The sequence below is a fragment of the Syzygium oleosum genome, unplaced genomic scaffold (genome assembly GCF_021117445.2).
Source record: "Syzygium oleosum isolate NSW1041296 unplaced genomic scaffold, Sole_v2.1 Sole_v2.07, whole genome shotgun sequence".
Taxonomy (NCBI): Eukaryota; Viridiplantae; Streptophyta; class Magnoliopsida; order Myrtales; family Myrtaceae; genus Syzygium; species Syzygium oleosum.
The window spans coordinates 2,720,214-2,739,200 of NW_026607491.1; the positions used below are offsets into that span (position 1 = coordinate 2,720,214).

Below are 18,987 nucleotides of genomic sequence, written 5' to 3' on the forward strand. Positions count from 1 at the left end.
GTGATTCGGTAAAAAAGTTTTGGGACTAAATTGAGTATCATACAAAAGTTATGATACTTTTAGTGTTTTTTTTATCCTGAGTTGGAGGATGTAAGAACACAACGGCTCTTTGTATAATTTTTCAGGGGTGATGTTTCTTTGGAAGACTACTCTATCAATGTTTATGGCAATGAGCTGCTTGATGATGAAGTGATTGCTTCGAGATCTCAATCTAATCCATCTTTCACATCCATGTAGATCAAAGAAAGAACTCACTGAAATTTTCTCTTTATTGCAATAGCAAATACCGGAGAGAACTACATAAAAGACCCACGGTTACTATCTCATGTAATTTCATCCTTCGATTCTTCATGGAAGTGACACACTTCTGGTACAAAAGAAGCTGTGAATGCTCTAAAATCAAACAAGAATCGACGATTTGCCTGTTGAAATGCTCCAAGTAAGTTGGTTGCTCCATCATTTATTGGCAGCATGAACAAGCAAAATCCCCCATGAAAGAACTGAAATACATTCTTGTCATCGAGTAAAAGGTCAGCGCCTGCGAAATGGTATGTCATACTTGGATACGTATAACTCCCATGAGGCAAGTCATAGCACAAGTCAAAATTTCCTGGTTGAGGAGGCCTAGGATGCCAATCATATTTGTCTCGGAAATATCGGGTTATTTCTCCTTTCACAACATCGTAGGCCCTTCGAACAAGGACACTGTGGGGTGATCCAGTGTCGATGAGAAACCCACCAGTACCATTCGGTGTTAACCTAAAAACTGCAGGATCTATGCTCAGGCGTTTTCCAGATATACTTATACCTAGGACATTAACCGCATACGTGTTCACATTTCGAATTAGTGTCATTGTCCGAACTGTTAACCCGGGACGTCCGCCTATTCGAGCGTCGTCCCCAAATTGGAGTAATGTGTACATTCCACGGAGCGAGTACCACGAAGGCAAGCAATACGACACACGTCTTTATTCTCATCGACATATTATGAAAAGATAGACCGCCTCCCCAAGCCCAAGCCTAATATTCTAGAAATGGTGTTGTTTTGGCCCAACCTAGCCCAAGCTATGCGGTTTTCTAGGCCGCAACCGAACACAGTGTTGGGGAACCCTTTGACAGATCTTGTGCCATCTTTAAAGATATATGTGTCTGCTCCAACCTGGCCCTTACTATAACAATCAGTACATTCATATCCGTACCTAGTATCATAGGCACAGCTGCCATTTACGAGTAAGTTTGGAACACAAAGAGGGTTGTCAGAAGCTAAGGGCTGGTATGATAGCGATCGACTTCTATTGAAGTTACCTCTTGCTGTGGGGAAGCACTCGGTGCATCCTTCGCATTGCATCCATGTATTGTCACTAGCTGTATCCATAGCTGAGAAGGGAGCATATGAGTATGTGCCGACTAATACGGTGGTTGTGTAATAACCAGTGATATGCCTAGAGATTGGAGGTTGTGGTGTATTCGGACCATGCTCTATGGGCTTTGTTTGATCAATTGACCCCGAACAAGCCTTAGATTCGAGTTGTTGCACACGAGCCTAAGATATTATAGAGATTCTTCTATATTTTTCTTCTAGGGTTAGGTTCTGAGGAAAGAGTTTTGTGTCAAATCAGTCTATTGGGATGAGCTTAATGTTGAAGCCGGCGGCTCCAAGGGGCTTGGTAGAAACGAGAAAGCAGATGAGCAAAGCCGATAGAGTTAAACATGATATTGTCATTGTTTTGAGGTCTTTGGTACTTTGCATGTACCTTAACAAGTGGATTATATAGGATTTCTATTCACTAAACATTTTTTTCTTTCTCGCTCATATTAATGGATCTAAAGGATAAATTAAATGCAGCACATCATGCAGATACCGTAGAGTCCCGGATTTCCCTCTAATTAATACACTCAGTAAAGAAAAATAAGTCATGATCCACATTCAATGTGTCATGTCCTTTTTCGTGGTCAACTCGTCTTATAAAGGAAAAATAAATGAACATACTATCACAACAGAGATTTTGTTATTTAAGTGCAATTTAATCCGGTTATGGGCGATCTCAAATTGTGTACCTGCGGCTCCAAAACTGTCAAGACGGGTGCCATCGGGAGGTGGAAAACTACACTTCTACCAACCGTAGGTAAACAGTACCATGTTGCTGCAATAAAAAAACTGCAGTCAAATGGGCTTGACAACAGCAGCTATAGAACTATCAATTAGCTAGGGCCGTAAAAAATGCCCGGACTGAAATTTTCGGGTATTTTCGGATAGGGTATTCTTCATGTTTGGCTAATAGTTTAACAAATGAGTATCACAATGATTTTGGTTCGGTTTGGGTCATCAACCCGATCCGAAACATTGATACCCCTATCAATTAGCCCTTATTGGTCAACATACATTCCTGCAAATTTTAGACTGCACCAACATTAATGCTTCATGTAAGGTGCAATCATACCGGCACTAATGCCATCTTTTAATTCTCTCTTACTTACATAGGCATGCATGTGAGGAGGGAGAGCATGCACGAAAGAGAGGGAGAGATCTATAGAGTAAAAAGACATCATAAATGTCATAATTTATATGGATTAATTCCAAAAAAAAAAGCACCAACTTTATCTTGTGGGATAATTCTGGTCCGAAATTTTTTTGTCTCAATGAAAAGTACTAACTTTTACTCAAATCCCAAATCTGGCCCCATGATGTAAAATTTTCAAATTGTTTGAGCTAGATTTGGGATTTAAGTGAAAGTTGATGATTTTTTATGAGACAAAAAAAAGTTCGGCAAGAATTGTCATTCAAGATAAAGTTTGTGCTTTTTTTTTGGAAATAAGCCTAATTTTCGTATGGCGCTTACTTGAATGTCATAACTTATTTTTCGATCACTTGAGTGTGATCGGTGATTTGTAGGGGTGAGCAGTTCTTGGTCCGATCCGGTCCAACCCAAGAGCCGAGAACCGGACCGGGAGGACCGATTCCCAGTTTCTAGGATCGGGGATCGGTTTGGTCCAGTTTGGTCCGGTTCCAATGGGACTAATCACTTATTAATAAATGCAAGAGGGAATTGGGGAAATTAGATTAGGCCTTCTATTTTTTTTCAAAAATTTTAAAAGTAAATAAATAAATATATATAAAAAATTAGAAAAATATATATTTATCGGTCCGGTCCGGTTCGGTTGGTCCAGTTCAGTCCGATCGGTCCGGTTCCCACTCAAGACCGGGAACCGGAGCGCCCTGAAACCGATTCCACTTTTAGGAACCGGAAACCGGATCGATATTCCGGAGAACCGGACCAAACGGATCGGTCCAGTCCAGTCCGGTCCTGGTTTGGGCGGTCCATTTTGGTCACCCCTAGTGATTTGTGTAGCTGAAAAATTTGATGTGGCATTAATTTAATATAAATCGTTCCGACATGGCTCGCCAATGAAATGAAATCGGCAAAATAATGCATAAACGAAATCACGTGGCCCATTTGTTTGCTTCAAGTTAACGAATTGGGGCAAAATCACAAATGTTCTTCAAATTCCAACCCTAAATTTAGTAGTTGGGGCAAAATTAAAATCGTCTTCAGTGTTTTGAAATTTGAATGGCTTGAATCAGTCTTCTTCACCGTTTATACTTGAGCGTGCGCTCCCTCTTTTACATGAAGCCGTTCCCTCGGCGATGGCGAACTCTGTCTGTTGGAGCTCATGGGGTTAGTAGTTTTAATAGTGGCTATGGTGGAGAAAACAAGAGGCAATATAAAATTATTGAAACAAAACGTGAAAAATTTTTGGGAAGAGAGAGAGAATTCTTCTTCAAGCGTCGTCGTTTTGGAGTCCTAATCGCCATGTCATTTCGTTCATTGTCCACTTTGGACTTGAATTTTTTTTTTTTATAAAAGCCGTGTTGGACTTAAAATTTTATTCAAAAAGCCACAAAGATGAATAGCTGGAATTTCCCTTTGGAGGCATTCAAGTGAATGGTGTTTAACCGATGTGACATTCAAGTGATCGAAAAAAAGTTATGACTTTCAAGTGAGCGTCAAACGAAGATATGGTACTTGTGGTGTCATTTTCTCGATCTTTGGCTTATTTTTATTATTCAAACTCAACAAACGTAAATATCTATTTTGATATAATAAGACACTATTGCTCCGTTTGTTACGCAGGAAATGTGAAATTTCTAGTAAAGGTTTTCCAAGAAGTCACTTTATTAGAAATTTGTAATATTTTTCGATGTTCAGTTAAAATTTAAAAAATAAATTGGAAATTATCTTTTATAGTTTGGAAAAGAAAACTTGTTTTTGTTTTTTTTAAGACATGTCTATTCGTGCTCACATCAAGCGGTTAGGTATATGAAGCGTACATTCATTGACGCAAGCTGTGGAAATGAAATTGGCCAAAATGGTACTAAAAGGGGAAAGTTATACAAAAAGTCTTAAACCTATTGCATTTTTGTCATGTTAGTCTTAAACATTTTAATTGTACCAATTCAATCTTAAACCTTTCCGAATTTTGCCAATTGAGTCCATTTGACTAATTTTGGCCGAAAATCGCTCATATGGACAGCGTTCGTTCTACGTGACACGCAATGTATTGACGTGGATAATTTTTAATATTTTTCAATTTATTTTATTTTTTTCCCTTCCTTCTCTTTTCCTTCTTTACTTTTTTCTTATTTTTCCTTTTCTCTTATTTTCTTTTTTTTTCTTTTTTTTGTTTTTACCTCCGTCGGCCATTGCTGGGCCTTGTTGATGGCCAGCAGCCGGCCTCAGGGGAGGGTCACCCTCGGGCAAGAGACGCCTGGGACTGGGCTAGCGAGGGTTGCCTTTGCCAGATCGGGTGAGGGGCGCTCTCTTTGGCCTAGCGAGGGCAGCCCTTCGCTAGATAGGGCGAGCTTTTGCTCTTGCTAGCCCAAGCAAGGGCAGCCCTCACTAGGGGCTTGGTGATGGCCGGTGGAGGGAAAAAGAAAAAAGAGAAATAGAAAACAAGAAAAAAGTAAAGAAGGAAAAGAGAAGGAAAAAAAGGAAATAAATAATTCAAAAAAATATTATTAAAAATTGTCTATGTCAGCGTCAGTCATGCCGAATATGACAGCCGACATCTATGTTAGCAATTTTCGGCCAAAATTGGATAAATATATTCAATTAACAAAATGCGAAATAATTTATGATTTAATTGACATAATTAAAGGTTTAGGACTGAATTGGCAAAAGTACAATAGATGTATGATTTTTTGGACAATTTTCTCCGTTAAAAGTGGTTGGGCCACTTTCAATTTTCTTTATAATTAAATTTATAGCAAAATATGGGCTACATATATTGTTTTTCTAAAAAAGTACAAGGAAGTGTTAAATATTTAAGATTATGGATATGTTATAGGACTTTGAATATAAGCTATTCAATCGACCCCTTATAATATCATATACTTATGACTTTCGATCAACGGCTGCAGCAAAATTAAATTAAGGGTGATATTGAATTATCTTAGGACAGCCTAGCTTAGAGGAACAACATAATGGAATTTTACTTTACACATCCCGTCTCTTTCATTTTTACTTCCTCTATAACAATCTAGCCTATTTTACGTGGGCAAAGTCTCCAAAAGAAGTACTTTAAGTGTGCGAATGATAACCATTATGTTTCCCTTATTTTAGATTTTTTTGTTCCTGAAAACAGGTTTAGAACCGAAATTTGTTTGACAATGCAACTTCATTTTTCTTATTTTCTAGACAAATTTTTAGCTTAGAAATAGGTTTGGAACAAAAATGAGAAATAGATTTTCATTACGTTTCTCTTTATGAAATAGAAATAGAAATAACAACTCTTCTTATCGCTCGCTCTTGCCGCTGCCCCACGCCGCTAGCGACTGCTACTCGCCGCCACCGCCGGGAATATAAATTTAAGAATAACCTATCTAACGTGTCTTTTGGGACAAAGACGCGTTAGATTTTGAGAATCGCCTTCTCTACTAATAATAAATTGCTGAAACCACCGTTCGATGATATATATATAGAAAATCATACTCGACCTTTCGCCGAAGGAGGGGCCGCTTTCATATTTTTACTTTTGAAAATACCAAATATACATGAGCTTTATTTTTGGAGACCTCTTTACTCATTCACATCTATCATCCTTGTCTCCCGATTAACGAAAATAAAAAAAATGTCTATCTCCAGGATTCTAAATTTTCACGCCCACCTAAAAACACTTAAAACCAACTTAAAATATATTGGGAGTGTGGTTCATACTCCCCTCCATGAATAGCTATGGAGTATATATTGTCTCTTTCTCTTATAATTGAGGGATGCAATAGAGAGGTGCAATGTGCTAATTTTTGTGAAATCCTCTGCTGAACGTAGCTTAGTTTAAGGGTGAATCAAGATTAAAACCTTATGTCTTGATTTGCTTTTCTCTCTTTTATTCTCTATTTTCTTGTGATTATACGCTGAATCCTAACAAAACAAAACTACTAGAAAATAAGCAAGATGGGCAATTTGATCTTTTCAATGTACGGTATTATTTAAAGATACGTGAATGGTATTTACTGAAATGGAGATATATAAATGGTCATTGAGTAAAAAATGAGGTATATACTTGATATTTTCTCAATACATAGTACCATTTAGAGAAAGTTGGTTTTTACCACCGGTAAAAGGCCATAAAAATGTTTGGGGAAAGTGGAAGTTTCATTTGGTGATTAAAATATTAGTAAGTGGACACTTTGGAAGAATTACTCGGGATGAGCGGGGCGGAAGTAAAGATAATTAAGGTCATCACGAGAAGCCAAATTGGAATGAAGCGACTGGAAGAAAGTGCCCCAAAACAGCTTTTTCTTTCACCTTAAAGGGAGGAAATTTAGATTAGAAGATCTTGCACTTTAAAAACGCCTTAAAATTTAGGGTTAATATCATAAAAAACTCTAAATTGGTACATTTGTAACAAATTTACTCAAAATTAATTTTTTTATCACAAAAAACCCCAAACTAATATTTATAAGCATCTGTTATTTACAGATCACCGTCACACAAACATTACGCTATGTGGTATGCTATAGTATTATGAATTACAGTAGTACACCTTACAGTCTTGCTACAGTACCTTATAAATTTCTTTATGAAGGAAGGAATTCAACAAAGGAAGATGCACGCAAGTCTTTGAAATTGAAAAAACAGGAGAAAAAAATGGGAAGAGAATACTTGCTTGGCGAGTGTTTAGGGTTTTCTTGACTTGTAGTATCCTTAGGACGTATCACGTCTCTTCATATCCGTTCGTGACTACCATCATTAGGGTTTTGGATAGTGAGAGTTTGTTCTTGAATCTCACCGTAATTCTTATTGATCGGAGAGTGAAGTAACTCCTCCTTTGTCCACGAATGTAGTTAAATCGCCAAACTACGCAAACGCTTGTTTCTGGTTTTTCTTTATGACTTGTTCCAAATTTTCGATTATCTTAATTTGTTCGCAATTGCACACTCTGTATCCACTTTCTCCCGACATGCAAAGAACAAAGTGAACAATCATATGCATTTCAACTAGCACTACTTTTCGATGTTTATCCTTATTCATGGAGCATAGACACCTATAAAAGCACATAAAATCTGAAGGAAAGGCTCATCATACTTGATCTTGATCAAGATGATTTGTTATCAGTTGTAGCTGCACATAATTAGAGTACACAACATTGTCATTAACCCTTCTTCCATCGGGAGTTTTATTCTTTCCAATGGTTGAGATCCATACATAATATGGATACTTCTCAGCACCCAATGGAAACTATAAAGGAAAAAGCATCATCTGACAAACAAAAATTCATCCAGAGAAAATATATTTTCCAAGGACCGTACTAAGACCAATTGAGTTGATCCCAATCCCATATAGGTTCTTCCATTTCCATGCTAGTCGTCTCCATGGAACGGGAAATTCCAGCATTATTTTCTTTCACTGATCCTGATGGTGGCGCGGATTTGCTGCCGCTGCCACCATCACCATCTACACCTTGTATTGTCTCTCCAGCCACCAACTCCAGAGGCCGACGATCAAATGCTCGGGAGCACCCGGACACAACATACACTCGGCACAACGTGAAATCATGCCTCAACTACAGCGTATCGAGGGGAAAAAAATGAAAACAAATTAGTTGCTCCCGGAGAGAAAATGAGAAAATGAATGTCTTCTTATACACTAGTATATAACAATGGCAAACTAAGCTAAGCGCATAATCATTTTAATTTACCAGCGCTAATCTTAATTTCATCCAACTGAGCCTCTAATAGGTGGGTTATAAATATGAACATAAACTCACGTGCAAACTTAAAACAAATCTGGTAACATTCATTAGTGTAACCTACTGGTCAAAATTACGGTTTCTCCAATTAAGGAAGAAGAAAAATATGACTCATCTATTCAATTGCATTGACTAAAAACAGAGGTGAGGGGTACGCACGCACGTTTAACATATTACCCTAAACTCAATAATCGATTAAGTAATGCATACAAAGGTCCAAGACTGATCATGCAATTAACTAAAATGAAGATCAAGATTCGATTAGCTCATGCTTGCGCTTACCCTAAGTATGGGCATGCTAGAACCTGAAGAATTTGAATTGGGAGGTGAGATTATTTCTACGGCTCTATACTCGTTCAATTTCCATTTGGTTTTTCTTCCTGCTGGAGCTTTTCCCACGTAAAAGACCATGGACTTCTTCATCCCGATCACTTTGTTGTCCGTTGAGTAGACGTATGCGGGAGACCCGGTTGCCTTCCAGTAACCCACAGCTGTGCTTTTGCTTGGTCTCCCTCCTCTGGCTTCTCTCTCCTGCATCGGAGCGAAGAAGAACCATTGCTCTTTGTCTTCTCGGCACAGCTCTCCTGAAAGCTCTGCAGCAACAAAACACACAACACCACAAGAAAAGTCTAAACCCATGATTTCTTTCGGTGGTAATGAACGAGAAACATGGAGAAACGAAGAAATGCCATGCATGATTTCATGTTCTTTAACCTGGGAGGTTCCATGGCTTGGTGGCGTAAATGTCAAGGACCGGAATGATCCGGTGGAGCTGGTCATGTAGCAAGCCCTCGAGCTGGTGGTGCAAATAGAAAGAGACGAGCTCTTCTTCCGTTGGATAGAACCTGAAGCCTGTCGGACGATCCTCCATCATATTTCTCTTTCACTATATCCTAGGGTTCTAAGATAAGGAAGCGATCGGGTGTGTTGTACTTGACAACAGAACTGTTAGCTTGTGTTTTAGACAACATAATGGATCTGGACTAGACCTATATATAGAAGTGGACCACTTGGTCCATAAAAGAGGAAAAAATTTTAGCGTATGCAATGAGTCAATAAACAGGATTGAAAAGGAAAAATTTTTAGGTACATTATATTTTGGTTCATTAAAGTCCATTTGGTGTGGCTCTCTTTTTTAATTTTCCACTTTTTAACATTTGAGAGTTGCTTTATTTGGTAACAAACGCTTGAATTTTATCGTTAAAAACTCGTTCATATGAGCTTTTCTGATTGTTGGCTAGATTTTGTGTCTCTTTTAGTTCATAGAAAATGAACTTTACTGAAAAATATTTTCAAAAGAAAACTATTTTAGAAAAATGGTTTAATATTCCTGTGTTTGGTTGCCTTTTGCAAATAAGATAGAAGTCGTTTTCTGATATTTGGTATCAGAAACTTTTGAAAAACTTTTTTTGAGAAAAAACAAACCTCGAGTAGAGCCCTTGGGATCTGGGTGCAGAAATCGAGGTCTCGAGTTTGGGCGGTCGAGACCTTGGATGTGAGGCATTAGGGTCCCCGAGATCCAGGTGTCAAGGTTCATGGTCTGTTAGCTGGGTGCTTGTGTTAGAACACTCAAGATGACCTCATCTTGGGAGAGATCATGTTGTAAATGATTTCTCACTTTCAAAATAGCAAGTCAGTTTTCCGAATCTATATTTGATTTTTTATTTGACTATCAATAGATTTTCCATTACTGATTTCCTAAGTGATTCAAACTTCGAAAAAAAAGAAGAAAATATATTCTTAACGTTAATTTTCGCAAAAACAAAATTAGCATTCATCTCGGAACGTCAAACTAATTAACGAGGGGCCCTTTTAAATTGTGAATCATGATTGACAGGATCACCATCCACACTCCACAGAAAGAGACACAAAATTCAACATGGACAATAGCTGATGGCATTAACATGTTAGTTCGCATCTCAATTTCCACTTATGTACACTGAAAAGGTTGAAAAAGCACAACAATTTCGGTGGAGGTTGAAATGTGTAAACAACCATCATTTAGAAATTGCTAAGTAAGGATACTTTCCCCATTCAGTCTAGGGGTAAGCGGGAACTTAGATCCTACTAAAGAACACGTTCCTCATTTTTTGAAACTTGGAACCTATCATATATATCTTGGAATTTGAAACCTACCCTATCACAAATTTCAGGTTCCACCTGTATTATTAATTGACCATTTGTAGTAAATCATCACCTTTAATAATCATCACTTGCTGTTACGATCCACTGACCACAACTTATATTTAGATATATGAAGAATATGAAACATTAACAAGTTATAAAATGAAAGTTGAGACTTGTGGTTCCAAATTATACACTCATCATTTAACGCCATGGAACAACGCAGAATCACGCGAAGACATAGATTAAGAAAAAACACAAAAAACTTGTTTAAGGTTTCAGATTCCAAATTCCACCTACTTAGAACCTGAAACCTACCCGTCAAAATAAGTTCCCTAATTTTTGAAACCTAGAAACTACTCTGCATATCTTGAAAACTAGAACCTATAAGTTTCTACCGGTCAGGTTCTCAGGTTTCAAGTTCTACCCTGTAATCATGCTCACCTCTAATTCAATCTGCATAGCATGTCCCCTTTCGCACATCATGTTTCTCATCGGAAACATTCCGGCGGAGGGAAATGAACAGAAGAACCAAGAGAGAGCAAGACAAAGAGAAATAGGTTTCTGTCTTCGACTTCCAAAACATTAGGTGTCTGACAACGATAACAACAAGAAGAAGAAGACAACAACAGTAATATTCTTCGTCTCCCACCACATAGTCAACCTCGTCTTCACTGTCTCGCCAGCTTGCTCCCGACCCTAATTTTTTTAATGCGGTGATATGATTACTTTAGTCAGTCTCTATAGTCGGCTCATCTAATCACATGTTCACACTCACGAAAATTATATCATTGGATCTTCCACGAAGCTGAGAGCTTTCTTAGATTGGGATGTGATGATTGTTTCTCAACACTCCTCGCATTTCAAGTGGCTTCGGCCTAGGGGTGGAGGATAGAGATAGGAGTAGTGTTGAAAGAGGAGTTCAACTGATTTATGCTAACAGTTTTTATGCCTAAAATTGTACAAAAAATCTTAAATCTGTTACGCTTTTGTCAATTCAGTCAATAATATTTTCACGTTTTGTCAATTGAATCTATTCGGCCACTTCTGACCGTAAATTGCTGCCGTGGACATCGGCCGACCCTCCATCCTATGTGACACGACCGGCATTGACGTTGATAAAATTTAAAAATATTTTAATATTTTATTGAATTTTTTATTTTATTTTTATTTTCTTCTATTTGCCTTCATTACTTTTTCCTCTTTTTTTTTACCTTTTCTCTTCTTTTCTTTTCTTTTTCCCTTTGCCAATCATCGCCGGACCTCATCAATGGCCAGCAGAGGTCGCTTGACTCAAGCAAGGGCCACCCTCACCCAGTGCCAGCGACCTTGGCGAGCCATCAATCCAAAAAAAAAAACCAAAAATAAATTATTAAAATATTATTTTAAAAATGTCTACGTCAGCGCTGGCCATGTCATATAGGACTGCCAGCTTCCATGTTAGTAAGTTCTGGCCAAAATTGACTAGATGGACTCAATTAGCAAAATATGAAAATATTTAAGACTCAATTGGCACAATTAAAAAGATTATGACTTAATTGGCACAAGTGTAATAGGTTTATAACTTTTTCGATAATCATCCCTATAGAGAGAGTGCAAGAGGTTCAGCGATGTTAGTGATTTTTTAATGTCTGATCGAGGTGCTTCGATGAGGGCTCATCATGGTGTGGGGATGGGCTAGTAGCGTGCACACAGCTAATTTCTTTTCCATTGCATGTGGGTGTGAAGTAACAAATCAATGTCATTAAGCCTTTGCATGGCAGTGGAAGAAGCATTACCAAATGTCCTCAATAGGTAAGGTTGATGGTGCGAAGATTCAAGTGTTTCACTCCTTTGGTGCGTTACCCACTAATGCTTTATTTATCACAATGTATAGATGAATACGTGAAGGAGATCGTAATAGGGTAGATTTGTAGCCCCACTCAAGTTAGAACATAAAACACAGAATTCCTCCATTTAACGAGGATAAGACAGAACAGAAGAAAATAATTTTCGCTCGGTCAAAATCAAAATATTCAAATCAAACCTAAGTGGGCGTTAGGCGATGATATTCTAATTAAAGCACAAATTAATCAATCAAATGCTGACCATTATAGTACTCCAAGTAGAAATTTCCATTATGACGATGTTGTTCAAAGTTCGATATCAAATTACCCAGAAGTTGCTCTTTTTCTTGTGTTTTGGTCGAACCCAAAAGTTGCTTCAAAGAGTGCTTCGCCGCAAGAAAATCAAGAGGTTCACACGCGGCAGCCGAGGACGTCATCTGGGATCGTGAATACACGCCAACAATCAGAAAGTGGTAAGGCCAAGACGTCAAATTTAAGGTAGTGGCGAATTTTCATTGAAGAAAAATGATTCTAAAGTGCCCTTTCATGTCGCGTTGTGAGTGGACGCTGGCAATTACAGAGTCAAAGAGACGACTCTTGGACCCTCTTGAAGACACGCTCTATCTCTTCTTACATTACAAAAAAAAAAACCGCGCGTGCAGATTATTAAAAACATGTCATTGGTTGATATACTTAAGTGCGAAGACAAGGAAGCTTCCGTAATTGTCGCCACCTTCCCTTCGCATGAATCACGTTAGGGTTTGACTAATGAATTATTAAATTTACATCCAACTTGGACTCTCTCAAGCTCGTACTAATTCTCAACTTAGATTCAATCTTTAACATACAAATCAATTTAAATTTTGGAGTCGCCACTAATCAGTTTTTGATCAATCGATTAGAAACCCAAGTAAAGTGTGGAGAGTATTTTACTTTTACGAACCAAAATAGATACGGAGAGTAGAGGTGAGTGCGGTTCCAGGGTAAAATCGGGAACCGGACCCGGTGGATCCGGTTCGGTTCCAGGTTCCATGTACAGAGGGTCCGGTTCCCGGTTCCACATTTTTAGGAACCGGCTGTTCCGGTTCCGATTCTCGGTTCCTATAGGAACCGAAACCTGGAACCGGAACTGGAACCGGAACTTGGAACCGGAACCTGGAACCGGAACCGGAACCGGAACCGAAACCAAAAACATAAACTTAGTATTTAGAAACCCTAATTCCCAAATGCTCCCTTCTCCTCCTAAATCACACCTGGTCCTCCATCATCGTCCCTCCAAAGCTCCCTCCCGCTTCCGCTTCCGCCTCACTCCTCGCTCCCGCTTCCGCTTCTGCTTCCGCCTTGCCCTCGCTTGCTCCCGCTTCCATACTCTCCAGCTTTGACCCCGCTTTCAAGAACCATGCTTTCTCGCCTATAGATTCGAAAGGAAGCACTTCGCTCTCAGTGGCCTCTCCATCTTGGTTTCGAGCCATTGGAACAAGCTTCCGCAAGACCGTAGAAGAAAGATCCGAAGCTCCGGGAGCCGGAGACTTGCCTTTTCTCTTGCTCCAAGGGCTGTTCTGTTTCGGATTTTACCCATCTTCTTGCTGATTCTTGAGGTGACCCAAGTGTTTTTAAGTGTTGGGTGTCACTGATTTAAGTCGAGGTACGGAATGTAGATCTTTTCGGTTGCTAAACTGCAGATTTTGGTGCTTGTCTATGGTTTTGTGGGTCTGTTTGTTTTGATTTGAGATTTGCTTCTGGGAGTTTTGGGCTTGCTGTTCTTGGTGATTCTAGCTAGTTTAAGAGGTCAGTTAAAGCTCAAAACTTCTTAATCCTTAATTGAGAGCTGCAACTCCGAAGTGAAGTGGGTTTGCAAGAATTTTTGCTTGAGATGTGAGTGAATGGAAACTCAAGAATGCGGAGGCAATTATATGTTGGTTTCAATTGGCAGTTCACGAATTGTATGAGCACAATTGGCTCGGGATGATGTCCTTTTCGAAACGTGATTTTTCCTTTTCGATGTTGTTCAGTTGTAGTTCGGATTAGGTAAGCAATCAAATCTTGGTGTGGGTACTGGATTGAGCTACTCCTGGTGGTACTGGAGGTGTCAAGACTATTGAGATCAATGGAAATTAGTCATTGATTTCTTCCGGTGGAACAACTGTATAATTAAGAGCCTATGCGGCATTGGCTTCTTTTGTTTGAGTCTTTAGAACTTTTGCCTTGTCTTGTTCCTTATTTGGCTTTTGAAGTCTGTTGGTGTTGTTGATGCCTGTGCATACACTGTATTTGAAGTGCTTTTAAACCTTGAGCGCCAGCGGATATATGAGTAAGCTTCATAATTTTTCTGTATAGTGCCATTGCCTTCCATATGGCTCAGCTCATCTATTATATCCGCAGGTGGGACCCATTCACTAGTGATATGGAGTTGGTAGAATCTTATGATGGACACTATGATGTTGTTTATGGGACATATGATCCAAAATACCTCACCAGGTAAGGTAGATACAAGATAGACCTATCTTCGTTTTCTTTATCACTGAGCGGTGTTATGGCGTTGTGATTCCAAAGATCTTATATCCCTATCATTTATTCATATTTGTGTTTAAGAACATGCAACTGGAGTGATACAATTGTCTTCATAATTAATTTTTGTGTTTTGTTGAGGAAACGGTGTAGAAACTTATTTTAGATAAAATTCTCGGGTGAGTGATTTATGACAATGTTCGCTTAATTCCTACCCTGTAATTCTTTAAATCTTATTTGATCAAAGGCTCATGTCCATACTTCTATTGTCTTTCCAATTTGATCTTTCTGAAGTTTTAAATCTCAAACATAATCTTTTTGCCATTTTAAAATTAGAGTGTCCTGCTCTTACAGTTTATACCATGTCCGTGTTTCACATTTTACTAATTGATCAGCCAAGACTGAAAAGATCTTATATGTTTTAGTACTCCTGCAGCGATAAAAGAAACTTATGCCACATCGAGAAACTCCTTTCATACATCTAGTTCTTGGCTGTACATAGTACTGTGAAGTATATGTGTGCGAACATGTGCCTATTGTCAAATCGTTTTTCTGTTTTAACACTTGAAGAAGAATATATGTGCAGTGCTGAGCTAAAACAGTGAGCTGCTGGATTGAAAGATATAATCCTTTTGTTCATTTTTGAGTAGTTTCGGCCTGGATTTATGAAAATAAGTAATAGGACCTACACAGGAAGTGCTGTAAGATTGTGCAATGACGTCCTTACATGTGCTTGTGCTTGTGCTTGTGCATGTGCGGGCACTTCTGTGTTCTTGCATGTAAGAGAGACAGAGACTGTCCAATGTGGATGTTGTAGTCTTGGCATTATATCCCTTGAATATCACATCAGGGCATTGTGTATGTATCATTCAGATGATCTAATATTGCGTTTATTTTCGTTTTGTTTAATTCAAAACAAAATTAAAAAAAAGAACCTGTTGAAACCTGGAACCGACCCTGGAACCTGTGACATGGAAGGTTCCAGGTTCCAGGTTCTAACGGGTAGGTTCCAAGTTCAGGCGGAACCTACCCGGAACCTGGAACCGCTCACCCCTAACGGAGAGTTGATTATGCTAGATTACTCCAACGCCTTTTCAGTACCTTTTCTCTTTTATTCTCAAAACGTTTTGGCAACTTGGATTAATTTTAAACCCAACCTCAAACATGTGAATGATGATCATGCGGATGCGCAATCAATAAATTGCAAGAAATCAAGAATTAAACTAAGGCTCTAAATATACTAAACTTAGCCTAACCGTGATTTTCCAAATAGCTATGCCATTTTAATTTACTCTTTTTGGACTCAATTGCACTTTCGTGATTAATTTTAAGACTCAATTGCACTTTTTGAAAGATTTAAGACTCACTCGATATATTTTCTCATTTAAAGCAAATGTTTCAAGCAATCCTTCACAAATTTTTTGTTTGTGAGACATATAAATCTAGATGATCATGCATGGTACTTATGTAACAAAATTTAATCTAGATAACATCCAAGCAATATATAGTCTTAACAAAGCAAATAATGGCGGTAAACAAAAGATAACTCAAAGCCGTATGGAGCAGAATTTGAACAGCGCCATGTTTAAGCCCCGAGACAATACCTCGTGAGTTATGCTAAAATTAAATGTTCAATTAACCTAGACTAAGGAATGCAAATTTTCCAAACTAGATGATGACAATAAGGTATTGATATCAAAGAAAATCAGAATTAGTTCAAACTAAACTAATCCCTATAATGTAATTCCTATCTAAATGCAAGACCATTTTTTTTACTTACCTATTTTATTTCCTTTTCGTTTTTTCTCATGATAAACATTATATAGGACCTAAACTAGATTAAATACATACTAACAAAAAATAAACTAAATGCAAGGCTAGAACTTGAATGAAAATGCTATTAACATGTAAATGGGATGGAAATGATGCTAACTTGCGAAAGGACGGCTCAGGACCACAAGGAGTCCTTAAGGCTGAGACAAGTGTCATGGGCCGGTAATTCCTTGACCGCGGAATAGCTCGTGCAGCGCCTAACAAGTTAATAACACCAGGCCAGCTTTCTTTATATAGGAGTTCCTAAGAATAGTATGGCGAATAGTATCCCCATATCGAATCGTACCATACTTAGCTTAGCTGGGGAATCCAGTCCCTCGACAAGACACAGAATATTTTAGACACAACAATTGGTTTCGGCCTTCCATGGCCTCATCAGCAGAGCGACATCAGTTCCCAACCGGTTTGTGCACAAGAGGCAACCTCGCCTTGAGAGCTCCTAATAGTTATAACCGTTTTATCCTATAACTCCTAGCACAAACACCCTAACGTCACGTTCACTAACCAGTTGTATTTATCCATTATGTATCACTCACTCTTTACCCAGACGCCACAAGCTCCGCTCGCAAGAATACACGAGTAAGGGAGAATCATGGTCCATGAAATTCTCCCCCACTCAATTCCGCAACGCTCTCGTTGCCAGTTGTTTTGTCACTTCCATGCGCACTTCAACCATTAATCTGCCACTCCGATGACACAGATGAGGGCGAGTGTCAACAAGGCTCTCCTTGCCAGATTTGGCGAGGCTCAACGAGCCCCACCTAGGCAACGGTGAGGCTCGTCTAGGCCAACCCTCGCCTAGGAGAGGCCCGCCTAGGCCACCCTAGCCTGGGTGAACGTCGGCCTCGTCCTTGCCCAAGCGCAGCCTAGTAAGGTTGACCCTTGCTGACTATGGCATGTAGGGAAAGAAAAAAAAAATTGAAAAAACTATTAAAATTTATTAAAAAAATTTCACGTTATCACCGGTTGTGCCACGTAAAAAGGTTAGCATCTAAGTCAGTGATTTCCGGCCTAAATTAGGTGGATGGATTGAATTGGTACCAATGCGAGAAGGTTTAGGACTGAATTGACATAATTCAAAAGTTTAAGAATAAATTGGTATAAATGAAATAGGTTTAAGATTTTTTTGTTTCTTTCCCCCGCAGGTAAACAGCATAATGTTGCTACAATTAGGCATACCGCAGTCGAATGGACTTGACAACGGCAGCTATATAGACCTGTTGAAAATATATCTCAAGTTTGAGTTCAAAAAGGAAAGTTTTCTTATTCAAGTAAATTTCCTATTTTGAAAAAATTTCCTAACTAAATGATTTCCTAATTGGAGAAAATTTCCTCTTTTAGATCCAATTCTTGCCTATATATAAGAAGTGGATGTTCTTTGTGAAGAGCATCAAAGAGGAGCTTCTACTTGTGAATTACATTCTAAAGATATCCACGAGTGTTGAAGTTAATAAATCTTGTGGTAAGATTTGTGAATTCCTTTATGAGATTGAGATATTATTTCGTGAGAAATTATGGGGCTAAATACTGTGTGAGTTATTTGGTGTAACTGAAGGCTTGGGAAACACTAAGTGCTTAAGCAACTCGAGTGTAGTTGTAATCTCCGTTGTATCGCTTGATCTATAGTGGAATTGTTTGCTGCTTTCCTCGTGAACATACCGAACCATGTAAATCCGGTGTTCAATCTATTTTCTTGTTGTATCTATTTTATTATTCGACCGCTTGTTTGCGTAACACTATCGATTATCCCTAATTGGTCAAACATATACTTGCAAATTTCAGACCGCACTAAGATCAATGCTTCAGGTTAAAAAAAAAACTCACATATTGATCCATCGAAGAGAAATTTAATAGGTATTTTGACATTCTTAGAGGCTACATTCTTAGATGCTATAGCCAATACTAATCATTTAATTACTAAAAAAAAACTACAAGATCACCTATTGCTAAGACAGCAAAGTCTATGGAATCAGCAAATGTCAATTAGGAGGTTTTTGGAGGCTGAGTAGAAAGGCTATTCTGTCATCCTTAGGTTGTCTTTTTTTTAGTTTTAGCACCTGCTAAAAGTAGACATTTATAAATGTCTACGATCTTGAATTAATGACAGCGTTATTTACAAAGTCTGGGGCACTCTACCTAATGAAAATGTACATATTGACAAGATGACACTTTCGTGTCTGCTTTGATAGAATAGGGGCTTCCATGGTCCACCGCATATGGGAGAGGAGAGTCGTCACGAGAGCGTTGTGGATTGAAGCAAACTAGCTAGATGCTTTCATTGGTCTGAGAAGTACGAGATAAGGTCAATTGAGGGTCTTAGGGTTGAGGTGAGTTTGGACCAAAATTGCCCTAAGAAAGGCGCGAACCGTGCACGCGACGAAAGTCCACCCGTCGGAGGCCATTATCATCAACGACAATGAGCTCAAGGGATTATAGGGTCAAAATG

The 18,987-nt window shown here is 38.6% G+C and overlaps 1 protein-coding gene across 1 annotated transcript; it reads right to left on the reverse strand.

Moving 5' to 3' along the window:
• Positions 1-7,676: 7,676 nt before the first annotated feature.
• On the reverse strand, positions 7,677-9,151 carry LOC115682193 (NAC domain-containing protein 90-like). Its single transcript, XM_030606347.2, has 3 exons — positions 8,965-9,151; positions 8,533-8,843; positions 7,677-8,064 (listed from the first exon to the last, which is right to left on the reverse strand). Exons 1-3 carry the CDS (start codon positions 9,122-9,124, stop codon positions 7,810-7,812), a joined length of 726 nt encoding a protein of 241 aa, XP_030462207.2. The 5' UTR covers positions 9,125-9,151; the 3' UTR covers positions 7,677-7,809.
• Between the last annotated feature and the right edge of the window lie 9,836 nt (positions 9,152-18,987).